General features: G+C 40.2%; 1 protein-coding gene and 1 long non-coding RNA gene across 3 annotated transcripts; one reads left to right on the plus strand and one right to left on the minus strand.

The window, feature by feature from the left end:
- Positions 1-6: 6 nt before the first annotated feature.
- CISD2 (CDGSH iron sulfur domain 2) lies at positions 7-11,350 on the plus strand. The gene is made up of 3 exons (XM_085325680.1): positions 7-194; positions 10,040-10,251; positions 11,004-11,350. Exons 1-3 carry the CDS (start codon positions 92-94, stop codon positions 11,091-11,093), a joined length of 405 nt encoding a protein of 134 aa, XP_085181806.1. The 5' UTR covers positions 7-91; the 3' UTR covers positions 11,094-11,350.
- On the minus strand, positions 2,265-14,057 carry LOC146583978 (uncharacterized). 2 transcript variants are annotated; one of them, XR_014898307.1, is made up of 4 exons: positions 13,457-14,057; positions 9,301-9,384; positions 5,736-5,828; positions 2,265-5,365 (listed from the first exon to the last, which is right to left on the minus strand). It is a non-coding gene; the product is annotated as an uncharacterized LOC146583978 (long non-coding RNA). The 2 variants fall into 2 exon arrangements; XR_014898306.1 differs by having other exon boundaries at positions 2,265-5,828.
- Between the last annotated feature and the right edge of the window lie 25 nt (positions 14,058-14,082).

A 14,082-nucleotide genomic window follows, 5' to 3' on the forward strand; every position in this document is an offset into this window, starting at 1 on the left:
AGCCGGTGCCGCGCGGCACGGCACGGCGTAGCGGGGGCCGTTGGTGGCCGTTGATCCTCCCTCTCCTCCTCCTCCTCCAACGGCCGCCGCCATGGTGCTGGAGAGCCTGGCCCGCATCGTCAAGGTGCAGCTGCCCGCGTACCTCAAGCGCCTGCCTCTGCCCGAGAGCGTTAGCGGCTTCCTCCGCCTCACAGGTAGGCGGGGGCGGGGGGCGGCCGTCCCGCCCCGCTGAGCTCCGGCGCAGCCGGCGTGACCCCCTGCGCCCCCCCCTCCCCTCCCGGGCGGCCGCTTCTCGCTCCAGCGCGCCTGCCTTCTGCCKCGCTGCATAACTCGCCGGTTACGGGGCGGGGGGAGGAGGGGAGCAAATTTTAAATCCCCGTTTAACTGCTTTAGAAGTAACGTTACCCGAGGAGACGGTTTAAGGTGCCTCGGTAGGTAGATGAGTAGTAGTCGCAGAGGGGAAAGTAGCGACAGGGTGAAACGTAGCAGACTTCTTGGCCCCAGCTCATTTACGCTCTGCTGAAAATCTCTCTCTGCACAAGTACCAGCAAGTCAGAGGCCTCGCGCATGCACAAAATGAGATTTTAACTGTAAGGCTTAAGCCCTGCCTCTTCGTTTAAACAAGAAATTAAGGACAGACTCTGTATTGAATTAACGAACAAAACTGTATTTCTGGGAGGCCACTGCATATGCAGTGGTAGGGTATTTTTTAATGTTTTTTTTCTCTATTCAGTCATTCTTATAAGGATTTTTCTGGGTGAAGGAGAAAAAATAGCTGTCAGCCATAGCCTTATGCACAAAGTAAACCAGCAGAAAAAAAGAAAACAAAATGCTAAATACTAGCAAGTTCTTCAGGTGTTCAGTGCACTGCAGTACTTTGCATACTGGAACCATCTGAGCCTAAGTTCATTTGTGGCTGTACAGTATCAAATGGCACAATTATTTTGGGAGTTTTAAAAAAGGGGGGGGAAGACTGTGACAGAAACTCTTTAGAAGTTCTTCAGAGCATAGAATCAATCCCATATGTGTGTATTACACCACTAATTTATACAGCTTTATTAGTGCTGGAAAACAGTTTCATATCGAACCAGGCACAACTTAGCGAGAACCAGATCTTACTGTTTTTCCAGCATGCTTACATTGCTTGTATACCTAGAGTTCCATGAGATACTTTGTTATCTTTCCCAAGACAAGGAAACACATTTTAATGAACTGTTTTTCTCTGCCCCTAACTACTCTGTTATCTGAAGAAATGTTTATTCAGTAGAGATTCACCTGCCAGAAAGTTGGGAAGGGATACAGTAAGCTACAGTAAACAAATGAGTTTCTCATATCCCTTGCATTTGGCAGTTTCCTATTTAACTTGTTGCCCTTTTAAACACAATTGTACTTTAAATTTCTTAATACTGCTTGACTTCAGTCTCTTCTTACTTCACTTACCTGGACAGACGCACTTTTGTAACAGGATTATTGTCTAGTCCATCTAGACAATAGGTCTAGACTGGGTGTATTTGTGTACACCACGTCCATCTTTAGGGCACAAGTGACAGCATCATAGGGGGTTTAAAAGTGTAGTCTGGCTGAAAGATTTATGCTAACTGGCCTTATGAAAGCTTCAACTTTAGTAATAGAACTTATTCTGAAAACTTCTGGTCAGAACCTTTTTTTTTTTTTAATAGACTGATCTGTAGGGGGAACTGCTTTGCTTTTATGTTGTTCACCCCGCTGACAGATAGTAGCTTGAATTTGAAGGAGGAGGAGCAGAAGCAAACCAGCAAAATCTTCAACCAAAACCAAACGTGTGAAGTTTTCAGTTCCAAAAATAATAAACACAGGCAAAAGAAGGAACTAAAGCAGAAATYACTTTGATACCTGGTAGGAATCTACTGAATGTGCCTGAAAAAAATCCACTGTCTTTAATTCTTAAGTGTTTTCTTTGACGGCTCTTGTGTTAAACCACTCTGAACAAGAGGAATAAAGTGTAAGTAAGAATATATAGCTATGGAGACAACATTCTGAGCTTTGACACTTTTTTCATTTTTTTTCAGCAATCAGACTGATATCCAATGTTATACTTAGATATCTTCCTCTAAAAGGAAAAAAAAAAAAAGGAAAATGGAAAACAGTAAAATCCTACAAGGTTACTGAAYGTTACGGAATACTGTAATGCAACTTAGTGAGGCTTTTCAAAAGGATTCTCCCTTGCTAAAGGAATCTCTTGGCTCATAGCTGTTTCCTTGTAAGCCTTGCAGCCTAGGGTGGTAGAGAGAATGACMTGGTAATGAAAATGACATTGTTTGTCATCCCAGTCACAGCTGGACACCAGCTACCGTAGATATTCAAAAGATGCAATCACTTTGGGTTTTACCATAAAGATTGGGCGCTTCACAGACTAGCAGAGTTGGTTTCTGATTATGGCAGGTAGTATGCCTCGACTCTCTGATTTGGAAGGAGGGCCTTTCACCATGKTGGAGTGAGTTTTGGAAAGATACAGGACAGTAAAACAGCGTTGGTGGTAAAAAGATGCAAAAGTCCAGTACGTGCAGTCATATAGACCTCCATATTTCCAGTGTGGTATAAACGGAATAAGAAGGCTTTACACTACCATAGCCTAGCATCTAAATTAAAAATGATCCTCTCGTAATGTTTAAAAGTCATTAAAACTTCATACTCATTTAAATATTTTTGTTCTCATCTACACCCAGACCTGCATCATTCTAATGTTTCATTCTTGTTTCTCTAAGTACCTGATACTCAGAAACATGGAACTAAATAAGACACTGATTAAAAATTAAGAATTTATCACAGATTGTGGGACATGGTAGATATTTCTCGGTGTGATGTTTTCTTTATTAAGCAAAGAACAAATGTTCACAGTTTGTCATCATTTTTGTATCCTTGTCTGTTCCACTTGTTTTGTATTGTTAGTGTGGTCTTAGCCTGCCTTTTCCTAAGGTCATAAGTGCTTGGAGCAGGGAATTCCCAGTTCTGGGAATTATTTCACAGTTGCAACTTACAGATACTTTAGATAACAGGTTAATGACCGTACTTTGAGTAGTTGTACTATACAATGTTGAGTAGTAACTCACTGATTTATAAATGAATTTCTGCCTTTAAAATCATGTTTTCAGAAGTAAGGTATACACACAGTGCAAAAGTTTGTATTTGAAACCAGGAGGAAAAAGGTGATTATAGCGATTGTATCAGTTGAGTATGGTTAATGAAATGCTATTAGACAAACAAAAGGATAAGAGAAGATTAGTATTCCCTTTTGTGTTTACTACTATCACAAATTACAGAACATCATATTCTTTGGAAAACAACATATCAAAAATGTCATGCATTTTCCTTTGCTTCTGTTTGGAAGATGAGAAATAATACTGATCTTAAAATGCCATAGTGTATTTGTCCTTTTGTGGCAGCTATTGAACTTCAGACAAGGACCAACTCTATAAAACACTTGTTGGCATTGACCTTGTATGCAAAGGCAGGCTGGGACCCAAATCTAGAACAGTATAGTGCTTTGGTTGTTAGCACCTGTATTGCTTCTATAAACCTTCCAGGTTTATATTAGCTTCCAGGTAGCGGCAACCTCAGTTCCCTTAATGTATTAATTGTAGAAATGAGAGACTAAACAAACTACAGGATTTGTATGTGATATTGTACTGTGCTTAAAAAAAAAAAAATCTTGAGACACCTATTGTCTGTTGTGCCATCACCGAACCATAATGGAAAACTGCTTGCTTGGGAAAAGACAAATGCTTAATATCCAGTGCCAAACTCCTGAAGGTAAAAGCCATCAGGGAGGAAAGAAATGATATGTTTGACCTTGGGTTTGATACCAGATATCTAAATCATCATGCTGCTGTTGCTCAGAAACCTGTTTCAGTTTGTTCTCATGCCTGCTTTATCCTTCCCTTCTCAAGTTCACTGAAATGAACCAAGTTGTCTCATGCTGAATTTGCTTTTTATACAGGTACATTTCATTAAACCAGTGTAGAGCTTAACCTCAAAATAACATGGTCAGAAGTGAGAATGTCTAGGTCCCTCTAAGGATCTAGGTGCTAATAACAGTCCCCTTTCTGTAAACATGATGTAGCACTGTGTGGGAAGTCTCACATCTCCGTTGTATGTTAGGAGGGACTTTAATGTGAAAAGCTGTCGGACAGAAAGAGGGCATTTTTGTGGATCATTCTTTACAGTATTGAGGGAAAGGAGAAAGGGGAGACTATGATAAGTTTTAAGAGCCCATCAGAAAAATGAATTTGTTTGCAGAGCAGCTTGCTAACCTRACCATAGCTTTTGGCTTTTTAATTTATTTTCTATATGGTACATCCCTAAAAGTACTGTCACCTTTATATCTGCTGTCCACTTTCCTATCTGTTGAATAAGCTAATAGGAATTTTAAAGAGTTGTGTGAAGTCCTTTGTGTTTAGTTTGTTTATCAAGGAGGACATTCTTACAGATTCAAATAAGCAAAGAGAACAGTTAGGAGAGAACTGCCTGTTAGTTCTGAAGAGAATGTAACTGAGTGAATAATTTGAATTTGCCTGAAGAATTTCCTCAGTTTAAAGAATATGTGACCAGTCTTCATTTTGACTTGCAATTAACATTTGTTAAAGTTTCTGCTTGCAGGTAAGCTGTTACCTTTAAAAACCCGCTTTTGGGTTTGTATAATAGCATTTCTATCTAGATTAGCTAAGACAAAATCAAAGTGAAAGAGAACAAAGGATTAGTTAGTAAGAGGCTTATAAGCATTGGCCACTCACTTTGATTTGACTCACAATGATGGGCTCTTCCCTTTCTGTTCACATTGAATATATTTCTTTTTTGTTGGATTTGTTACCGTTAGAATAAAAATTAAGGCATCATCTCGTAGACCCTATCACAGTGGACTGAGGACCGTGGCCTCAGCTCCATGGAAATCTTTGAGTACTCTTGTTTCAGTGGTGTTCCTGATACTTTCCAGGAGCTATCTTTTGGATTGATCTCTGTCTAACACGAGTCAAGTTTGAAGACTAACCTCTCTGATACTCTATTCACCGTTTCTAGCTCCAAAGATTGCCTATTCCCATGCAACAGGACTGATAAAGAATCTTCAGAATCAATATAATTGCTGAATTCTGAGTATCAGCTGTGAAAGTGAACAGAATCTTGTGAGTTGACTTGCATCCTGCTTCAGAAAGGTATGCATGGCTTCAAAAACACAGAGCAGCTTGCAGATGCAGGAAGACATCGTTGCATTAGTTTGGTTGAAGATTTTCTTCCCTCCTAATCCAAAGGGCTATAACTTCTTATTAAAATATCTTGTCTGCTGCACCCTAGAGGCATGGTCACAATGATTTTTCTGTCTGAAGGCATCAACCTGTGGCAGTGTTGTGACAATACCAAGTCAGTTTACAGTTAGTGTACAAGGTGGTGTAATTGGAGGCTTGGCAGAAACACCCAGCATAAATACATGTTAATAAAACCATTAGCTAGCGAGGACAAAACCCTTTAGCAGTGGTTATCGTGGTATAAATACTAAATAACAACATGATAAATAATATTTCTGTACTTCATATTCCGATTTTTTTCTAGTTTCCTTTTTTGAGGTTACAGCTATCATGTTCCTCTTTCATGTGGGTGAACCTCACTAGTTAAGATTCTCCCTTAGTCATAACTACTGGCCTAGCRAGTGTTCTGACTTAGATGCCGTATTATGGGGCTTCATGATGTATTGAGATGCCACTTACTGTTCAGTTGCTGGTCTCTTTTAATGATATGCAATTCTGATGCCAGACTCTTCCTTCTTGTGTGTTAATCTTAGTCTAGTTGCATTCATCCATCTGAAAAAAAAACACATTTGATGGGTGTCCTACTTCTGTTTGTGGTGCACCTATTGGAATGTCTATTTGTTTCGGAGTTCAGAGTAGTTTTTAGAGGTCTACCTTTGTGCCAGCAATCAGGCCAAATACTTCATTTGGAAGTTTTTTCAATGACCAAAGTTTTTCTGTTCTAAACTGTGTTCCAAGTCAGCTCTTCACAAAAGGTCAGAAAGTGCATTCATATTTCTCTTGGTGGGGTGTTCTGGAACAATGATCTCAATCCACATTTCTTACATGATACCGTTACTGCTGTATGAGCAATGAGGCTGGAACGTGGCTTAGTTTGTCTAACTGTAGCTGATGCAATCTAATTTTTAGCTTCAAGGCCTTATCACAGAATCATCAGCATCTTGTGAAAGTTTCGGAAATGTTTGTTAGCCTTTTCTGATACTGGTAATTAAAAGAGTAAGTGAAGCTATGCTAGGTGATTCTTGAAAGGTGGTTGCATGGGTTTGTCACATACGGTGCAAGGTCAGAGGGGTGCCTGATTAGTTGGCTTTCCTGGTCTCTCTTCCTGAGACAGTCTTGTGAGGTTTGTTGTAACAGCTCCCCTCAGAGCATTCTACCCTTTCAGACAGTAGTCAGGGAAAGGTATGTGTGAGAACTGAACACTGGGCATCCAGTAGGATTAATCCTTCTGTTGTGGCCTGGGACTGAATGTGTTTCTTTACTGGATTATCTAGGCAATTTTATTTTTTAATGAGCATTTTGATCAACCTTGTCTGGTAGAGTAGAATTGCTTAAGCTTTTGTCTTACTGTTAGTTACAGTAATGGTAGAAAAGACAAACAAGCACCGTTGTCCAGGAAACCTAACGTTTTGTGCATCACTCAGATACTTATCTTCCCAGTTATTTTTAAGAGCTTGTAGTTTATTGGGAAAACTGAGAAAAGGGCAATAGAGACTACTAGATTACAGCAACACTTAGCAAATTCTGTGGGGGGAAAAAAAAGTGTTGTGCATACGGACCACTGCAAGTGGATGGATGGAAAGATTACTGAAAATTCTTGTGGTACCTTTTTCATGCATGCAGTTGTAGAGTATTCCCAGATAAATGCAATAAATAGGGTTTCACTTCAAAGGCTATGGAAGCTTAAGGAACATAAAACTATTCCAGTGAAATATTTGCTGAGGAGGCACTCTGTCCCTTCATCCASGTSACTGATGAATAAGTTGAACAAGACTGGACCCAGTACTGAGCCCTTAGGGACACTGCCTTCTCTGTATCCTTTGTCACCAGGGCCCCCGCCCCGTTCAGCAGCAGGCCCGCGTTCTCCCTAGTCTTCCTCTTGCTACTGATGTATTTGAAGAAGCCCTTCTTGTAGTCCTTGACAACCCTTGCCAGTTTTAATTCCAAAGGGGCTGTGGCCTTCCTTGTCGCATCCCTGCATACTCTGACAACGTTCCTATATTCCTCCCAAGTGGCCTGTCTCCTTTTCCACATTCTGTGCACTCCCTTCTTCTGTTCTAAATTTTGCCAGGAGCTCCTTGCTCATCTCTGCAGGTCTCCTGCCCCCTTTGCTTAACTTCTTACTCCTAGGGATGCACCGCTCCTGAGCTTGGAGGAAGCRATGCTTGAATATTAACCAGTTCTCTTGGACCTCTCCTTCCTTCTAGGGCCCTAACCGATGGGATTCCTCCACGTAGGTCCCCAAAGAGGCCAGAGTTTACTCCCCTGAAGTCCAGGGTTGTGATCCTACTTACTGCCYGKCTTYTTCCTGGCAGGTTCCTGAACTCCACCATCTTGTGATCTCTGCAGCTGAGACTGCCCCCAACCTTCACATCTCCAACTAGTCCTTTGTTGGTTAGTACAAGCTCCAGCAGCACACCTCTCCTCACTGGCTCCTCCACCAYTGTGTCAGAAAGTTATCACCAGAGCTCTGCGGGAGCTTTCTGGACTGCTTTTGCCTAACTGTGTTGTCCTTCCAGCAGATAGCAGGGTGGTTGAAGTCCCCCATGAGCCTGTGACTGTGAGGCTGCTTCCAGCTGTCTGTAGAAGGCCTCTACAGAAAGACTTTCTCTTCCTKATCTGCTGGCCTGTAGTAGACACCCTTAACAGTGTCACCTGTGTTAGCCTGCCCTTTAATCCTTACCCATAAGCTCTCGACTTGCTCTTCATTCACCCCTAGGCAGAGCTCAATACATTCCAGTCGCTCTCTCACATAAAGAGCAACTCCACCACCTCACTTTCCTGGCCTGTCTTTCCTAAAAGGCACATAGCTGTCCATGACAGCATTCCAGTCATGCGAGCTGACCCACCATGTTTCTCTAAGTGCAATGAGATCATTGCCCTATGACCACACRTATATCTCCAGTTCCTCCTGTTTATTCCCCATGCTCCATGCATTGATGTACAGGTACTTCAGAGAGGTAATTGGGCATACAGGCCCCTCCCCAATAGTCATATCAGATGCACTTCCCCAGCTGCATGTACCCACTGGAGGCATCCTGACTGGAGCTATATTTTGCTGACTACCCTGTCTCTATAACTGCTCTTCCTCTATCCTTCCTAGTTTAAAGCTCTCCTTACAGGCTGGCCAACCTGTTGGCAAAGACACGTGTGCCCTGCTTAGAGAGGTGGTTCCATCTCTCCCCATGAGTTGTCTATCTTCAAACAGAGTCTCATGGTTGTAGAAACCAAAATCCTGTTGCCAACACCAGCAGCACATCCAGTTATTAACTTGGAAAGTCTGTCTGCTCTTCTCCCATCCTTTCTCCTCAACCCTGCCTGTGAGGGAGAAATGACCTGGGCTGCCAGACCCTTGATCTTCATCCCCAGAGCTCTGAAATCCCATTTGATTGTTTACAATTTGCCCTTGGTATCACTAGYGCCCACACAAAAGAGCAGCAGAGGGTAATAGCCTGACGTGTGGACAAGCCTTGCAGTCTTTCAATGACATCTCRTATATGAGCCACTGGCAGGCAACAAACCTCTCAATAGGAGGTCAGGTTGGCAGATAGGTGCCTCAGTTCCCTGCAGCAGGGAGTGACCCAAAGCAATCAACTAGCCATTTCTCCTGATTGTTCCCACATGACACAGGTCTGTCATTACAGTTCCTTGTTTCTAATTTTGAAATATCTTTAAAATCCCTTCCACTTCTCTATGCCTTAAGACTTAATATATTCTCCACCACATTAGAAAAATGCTGTCTTTGCTATTGCTACATTGTACTTAAATTACATTGTTCATTGCCACAGCTTCTTTTGTTGGGAGAGCGGATCCACCATTAATATACTTACTGCTCTGTATTATATTTTATATCAGGTGCTGATAAACTTCTTACAAAGTTCAGTAAGTCCTTCTCTTGTTAGTATAAGCTTTACAATGATGCAGCAAGTCAGGTATGTCTGGAGAGGATACTTGAATCTTTTACCTGTACCTAAAAGTTCTTCAGTAAGATTTWAAAAAAGCAATTTTCTGTGGCTTGACCTACCTGGAGGGACCTATCTGATCTCAGTTCTTTCTTTCTATATGTTTATTGTAGAAACTAGTTGCAGATCCTCAGGCAAGCAGAGCTCTGAAGAATAAAACCAGAAAAAAAAATGGTGAAAGCTTGTCACTTTGCTAATGCTTATCTAGTATCTGCATCGTTCCTGCCAACAATTACTTAAAAACCARAACTGATGAAATGAGGAAAACTCAAGAATTTTAAAATCTGAAATAAGCAATTAGAAATAGAATTATAAAGCATACTAAATAGTTCTTCTTAYAAATATTTAAAACACAGACACTTAGTATTCTATAGTGACCTTTTAGTAACTTCCCAAATTTAATCATGCCCAGTTTGCTAGTATATAGTCTTGGTTTACTCAAGGTGAGCAAACCGCTTGTAATTTTAGGGTTCCTCATTACAGTACATCTTTTATTTGTTTTGGATTTATTTTCTTCTATTGAGTCATCTTAAAATTAAATTTGAGATGAAATTCTGGAGTCCAGTTGGTACTTCAGCTACAGTAAAGCCCGTGTTTTAATGTGGGTCTTCTGCACAACTGCTCTGTCTGTGTCCTAGTTTTACTTCTTACTGACTTAGCCTTAGTGCCCTGCCTGTCCTCAGAGCCTTGCCAACTGCACTGCCCCATTCCCTATCATAAACCTAAGTCATATAAGAATAGCTGATGCTGAACCATGCTAAAGTGGTGCCAACAGCCTGTCTAAATTCTGTGTCTCTCTAGTTTCAGAATGGCTGCGGTTATTGCCTTTTCTGGGCGTGCTGGCTTTGCTTGGTTATCTCGCTGTTCGTCCATTCCTCCCCAAGAAGAATCAGCAAAAGGATAGCTTGATTAACCTCAAGATCCAGAAGGAAAATCCAAAAGTAGTGAATGAAATAAACATTGAAGATCTGTGCCTCACTAAAGCTTACTGCAGGTGTTGGCGTTCTAAGACGGTAAGATACTTCTTCGTACTATACTAAGATTAGACTGAACTTGCATATCTTTTATCAGTTCTGTCACTGTGAATTGGAACACCTTACTTTTCTCTCGAGGTAGAACATGGATATTGCATATCTGCCAGCTAAACTAGCTGTGTAAGTTATACACAGGTATTTTGCCTCTACCCCGAGTTTCTTGTGAGAGGCTCACTGTGTTGTTTTTGCCTCTGTGGACTGAATGCTTTCTTTTTTTTGACAAATCTGCCTCAGCCCTAAGAAGCTTGCACAAGAATTCTCCCTTCAGAATAATCACTTTAGCAAAATATTTCAGTTTTGCTTGAAACAATATTTTCTGSTGAAAACGATTAAACCAATTCAGAAGGTTTAGTTTTGTTCCAAAATAAACCTTAAGCCATTTTTTGGCCATAGTCTTGGCTGCTGCTTTGCTGACTGTTCTTTCACACAGAAGGCTTTGTCCCTAACTTTGAGTCCAAATCAAAGGAGCTGTAAGGTTCAGCTGTTTCAGGACCTCAGAAACTTAGTTACGTGGTAGCAATGCATTTTTTCTTAGCAACATGTGCCAGGTGCTTTATAGGAGAAAGGGACTTAGATGATGGAAAGGGATTTAGGAGGAGGAACAAGAAACTTTATCAAAATATTCTTGGCATAGGAAGAACTATACACACACTCACACACACACATATATATAAAACACTATGCAATTGCTGTACAGAGATAACTAATTCCTTGTGTATGTTTTCTTCCAGTTCCCTGTCTGTGATGGCTCTCACAACAAGCACAATGAGTTAACAGGAGATAATGTAGGTCCACTAATACTCAAGAAGAAAGAAGTATAGCAGATACCTAATCCATTAGATTATGACTGATAAGTCTTTTATACGGTTGTAGTTGCAGGAGATAACATTTTATTATGTGATGAAATTGATTTAGTCTAATAATTGCTGTAGATTTCTTTTTGGGATAAACTCCACTTAGTGCTAAATCTCAATGTTTTGATACTTCTGAGAAGAATTATATCTGCTGTGTAAAACTGTAAAGTAACTATCTCTGTAAATAAGTTGTTTTAATTCAACAATAAAATGACTTCCTACAATTAAGTCTTTTTTGTATGAACATAGTTATAACAATGTCACCTCTTCAGAGTGACAGAAGTGTACCTTTCTGTTGATTTTAAAATTGTTCTGGAAAAGCAGAATATGAGTGTGGCATAATGTTACAGTTCCAGACTGTATATGTTAAATTACTGCACAGCTCAGCCACCAACATTGTCCCTTTATTTCAAGCTTCTACATTGATTGTTAATCAGCTCTTGTGACTGGACACAGATTTGCTGCTTGCAATTCACTTACAGTGTAGATATGGCTTTTTGTAGCAGAGACATTTATGGGAGGAATTGGTTAAATGATAGGACCAAAAGAATGGAGGTGAACTCTGGTTTTGGCTTGTTACTAGTTCAGAATGACTTTAGGCAAGGCAGAGCTTTGCTGTATTAATTACAGCTGAATTTAAAACGTGGGTAAATAATTGTTACCTAACAGCTAGACTTTTAATTAGTTCTTCTAAAGTACTTTATTCTTCAATGAAAGACTAACTGTACTAGTCAGTTTGAAAAATAAAAAGTAGTCTGATAAGTGCTACAATTTTGGACAATTGTCCAAAGGAAGATCTTAACTGTTCTTTAACACCAGTTCATTTGAACTGGTGTTAGTCAGGTGGGAAGCCGCAGAGCAGTCTGCCATTGCCATTCTCCAAAGCTTATTAACACAGTGCTGAAACAGAGAGCAAGTCGGGAAGCAGTTCTCACAGTACAGCATTTACAGCAGTAGAACTATTAGAGACCRTGCCAGCATTTGTAACGATTGTGAGTGTAGGTACCTAAAGGTCTTRCCTTGCAGCAAAAGATAGCAGCTTAGAATGTGACTGTATGTTATATGGAAGTGTTTAGTTGTACCACAGTACAGTCTTTAATGTTTTAATGCTTTGTGTTGGCCTTTTCCTAATGAATAAGAGCACACTATAAACACTATCATATTAGAACACTTAAAGAGAAAAATCCATAATGTTACTAAATGTCTTGTACTGTACTCAATTACCACTCACAGGTGCGTTATATTGAACACTGTATAAGAAATACTAGTGAACCCATGTTAAGTCTTTTAAGCAGGTTTTCTAATTGTAATCTCTTAACAGTGTTGAGTGCAAGCCCAAATTCTTGGGTTTGGTGAAGGTATTGATAGATGAAATACAAAAGCCTGTGTTTAGATAGCATTTTCCAGCTTTGCAATCCACAGCCTACTGCAACAGGCTGTTAATATATGCAAGCCTGTATGCATTTCTAGCTTTTTATCAGAATATGTTTGCATTCAGATAATTTGATTTCCTCTGAAGTTTCAGAAGTGAATTGAATCCATCTTCTGTATTCAGTTCCTTTGCTGTACTCAGAACTCTGCTAAAGCAGCACAGTAAAATTGATTTTGGTTTTTCCCCACAAAACTCGTCTAAAAGGGGAATGATGGATTTACTTCTTGACTCCATCTCTAACCTGGCTTGATTATGTAATTGATTTTTTTCTCCCCACTACTATTAGATKACATCGTTGCTGCTAAACCATCTACGACTGTGGCTACGAGAAGTCACAAATACCTTTTTCTTTGGTTTTGTCTATAGGTGAATAGAACRTGTATACAGCATATACCTGCAGTAGCAGTACTCGCTCACAGATCTTTTTTGGAAACGACGTTGTAGTCATTTCCACAAGATAATAATAAAGATCACAGGCAAAATAAACGACCATTTCCTTGCATTTCAGAATCTGTGTAGGTAATATGGCCTCTCATGGCAATTGGAGTCAGACACTCCCCTCTCACCTCACAGGGTGTTAGAACACCCTATGTTAGGTGTAGAAAGGATCCCTCCATATCTGGTTTATACATGCTCATAGGTTTAGTTTAATACCCTTGGCAGAACAATTCATTTAATCTTCTGCAAATGCCACCTGCAACTGTGCAGCTAAAAAAGCAAAGTAAACAAAAGCTTAACAACGCTGGTTGTAATAATTTTACTGCAGAAAACTCAAACTAAGAATGCTGCTGCTTTTGGTTGCCAAGGACAGATTTCTCTTTCAGCCTACCTGCCAGCTGAAAATTGGCATGCAATATGCTAATATCACAGCAGTGCTGAGGAGGGTAGCAAAATGTACCTAGGATGAAGGAGAAAATGCCACCAACAGCTACAGGAGTCACTCCAGTCCTCCGTGCTTCCTCTGTTTTTGAAGTTAGGCATCTGTACCAACAGCTTTTGCCAAGTAAATGATACTTGAATGGACCGCTGACTTTGCAACACTGTCTAGGATTGGTTTGTCTGATCTTGTGCTGTAGACAGTTTGGATTCCTCATCTGCAAGCCATACACAGGACGTTTCTCTATCAAGTTAGGACACTGGGCTGAAGGAAGAAAACAAACACATTGCTGACTCCTTTAACAGCCACTTTATGCTCTAAATGTGAAACTGAAATGCTCTTACTTTAATTGTATGACAAGTATAAGCAATCAGCAAATTTTCTATCTTTTAAAAAAATCCGTCACCCAAAGAATTCCTAAGAAGTTCATATTATATTCCTAAACCTGGTGGGGATAGATAAAAACTAAAGTGTCTGTGGAGCCTTATATCTCACTGATGTTTTTTGAGAATGAGTTTAAAGTTATTCACTAGGCTATGTCTTGTCACTGAATGACTTTTTCACTCTTTCCCCTTTATGTAGAGCTTCCAAATTAATTTGATAAATTTGCCCAAAATTCTTAAAAAAAAAAAAAAAAAAAAAAGATA

This window comes from Rhea americana, unplaced genomic scaffold (genome assembly GCF_003343005.1).
Source record: "Rhea americana isolate MKP2758 unplaced genomic scaffold, rheAme1 scaffold_99, whole genome shotgun sequence".
Taxonomy (NCBI): domain Eukaryota; kingdom Metazoa; phylum Chordata; class Aves; order Rheiformes; family Rheidae; genus Rhea; species Rhea americana.